General features: G+C 33.7%; 1 protein-coding gene across 1 annotated transcript in view; it reads right to left on the reverse strand.

Annotated features, from left to right (window-relative positions):
* The window catches only part of BRIP1 (BRCA1 interacting protein C-terminal helicase 1), a 237298-nt gene that overhangs the window by 165648 nt on the left and 70891 nt on the right, over positions 1 to 759 (reverse strand). Inside the window, 1 exon segment of the mRNA XM_012648397.1 lies at positions 112 to 402. Coding sequence (XP_012503851.1) covers positions 112 to 402 — 291 coding nt within the window.

The raw sequence follows: 759 nt of genomic DNA on the forward strand, positions 1-759 counted from the left end.
TGATTTCCCTAAGTTATTTGATTATCACTAGAAAGATACATATGAAAATATGTTGAGTAACTTTAATATTTTCACCCTTATTTTTTCTCTAAAACAAATAACTCTACTCACATTTTTTCCATCTAGCAATTCCATGCACTTTTCATTTCTGTTGAAGTTACCGATGACTTCGGGATGGACACAAGTATGATCCCTGCTGGAAAGAATAGTCATTGGGACCCCTGAGTACGCTGTCCTCCGGAGCTCTCTAGTAATCTGAGCAATCTGCTTGTGTGTGCGTGTCCCAAAATATATTTTAGGTATCTTGGATTTCCCCCCATGATCCTTCTTAACGGTATTTGAAGACTCTTGACTGTTTCCTTGTTTAGTAGAACAGCACCTAGAACAGTGGCCAGGAGGGGGCTGCAACAAAGGAAAGAAAAGATAACTAATATCTACCCTGCTGTAAAAAAAATGTTATCAAACCTCTCATGGAATCAGAATCTGTAAGTAATGAGTAACAGTGGTCGAACAGAGAGAAATCTCAAGATATTATAGTATCTAAAACTTGTCATTAAAGATAAAACTACACATTCCATTTCAAATTAGTCTTCTTTCTCTATTTTAAAAGTTATAAATGGTGTTTTCATATTTACATTCTTTCTAACATAACACTCTCACTTTCCAATTCCAAATGTTTTAAGAACATTTTAACTCTCTTCTCTCATAAATTATAAAAAATGATAAGACAAAGTACAGGACAATTTTAATTTTTGCTTA

This window comes from Propithecus coquereli, unplaced genomic scaffold (genome assembly GCF_000956105.1).
Source record: "Propithecus coquereli isolate 6110/MARCELLA unplaced genomic scaffold, Pcoq_1.0 Scaffold285, whole genome shotgun sequence".
NCBI lineage: Eukaryota > Metazoa > Chordata > Mammalia > Primates > Indriidae > Propithecus > Propithecus coquereli.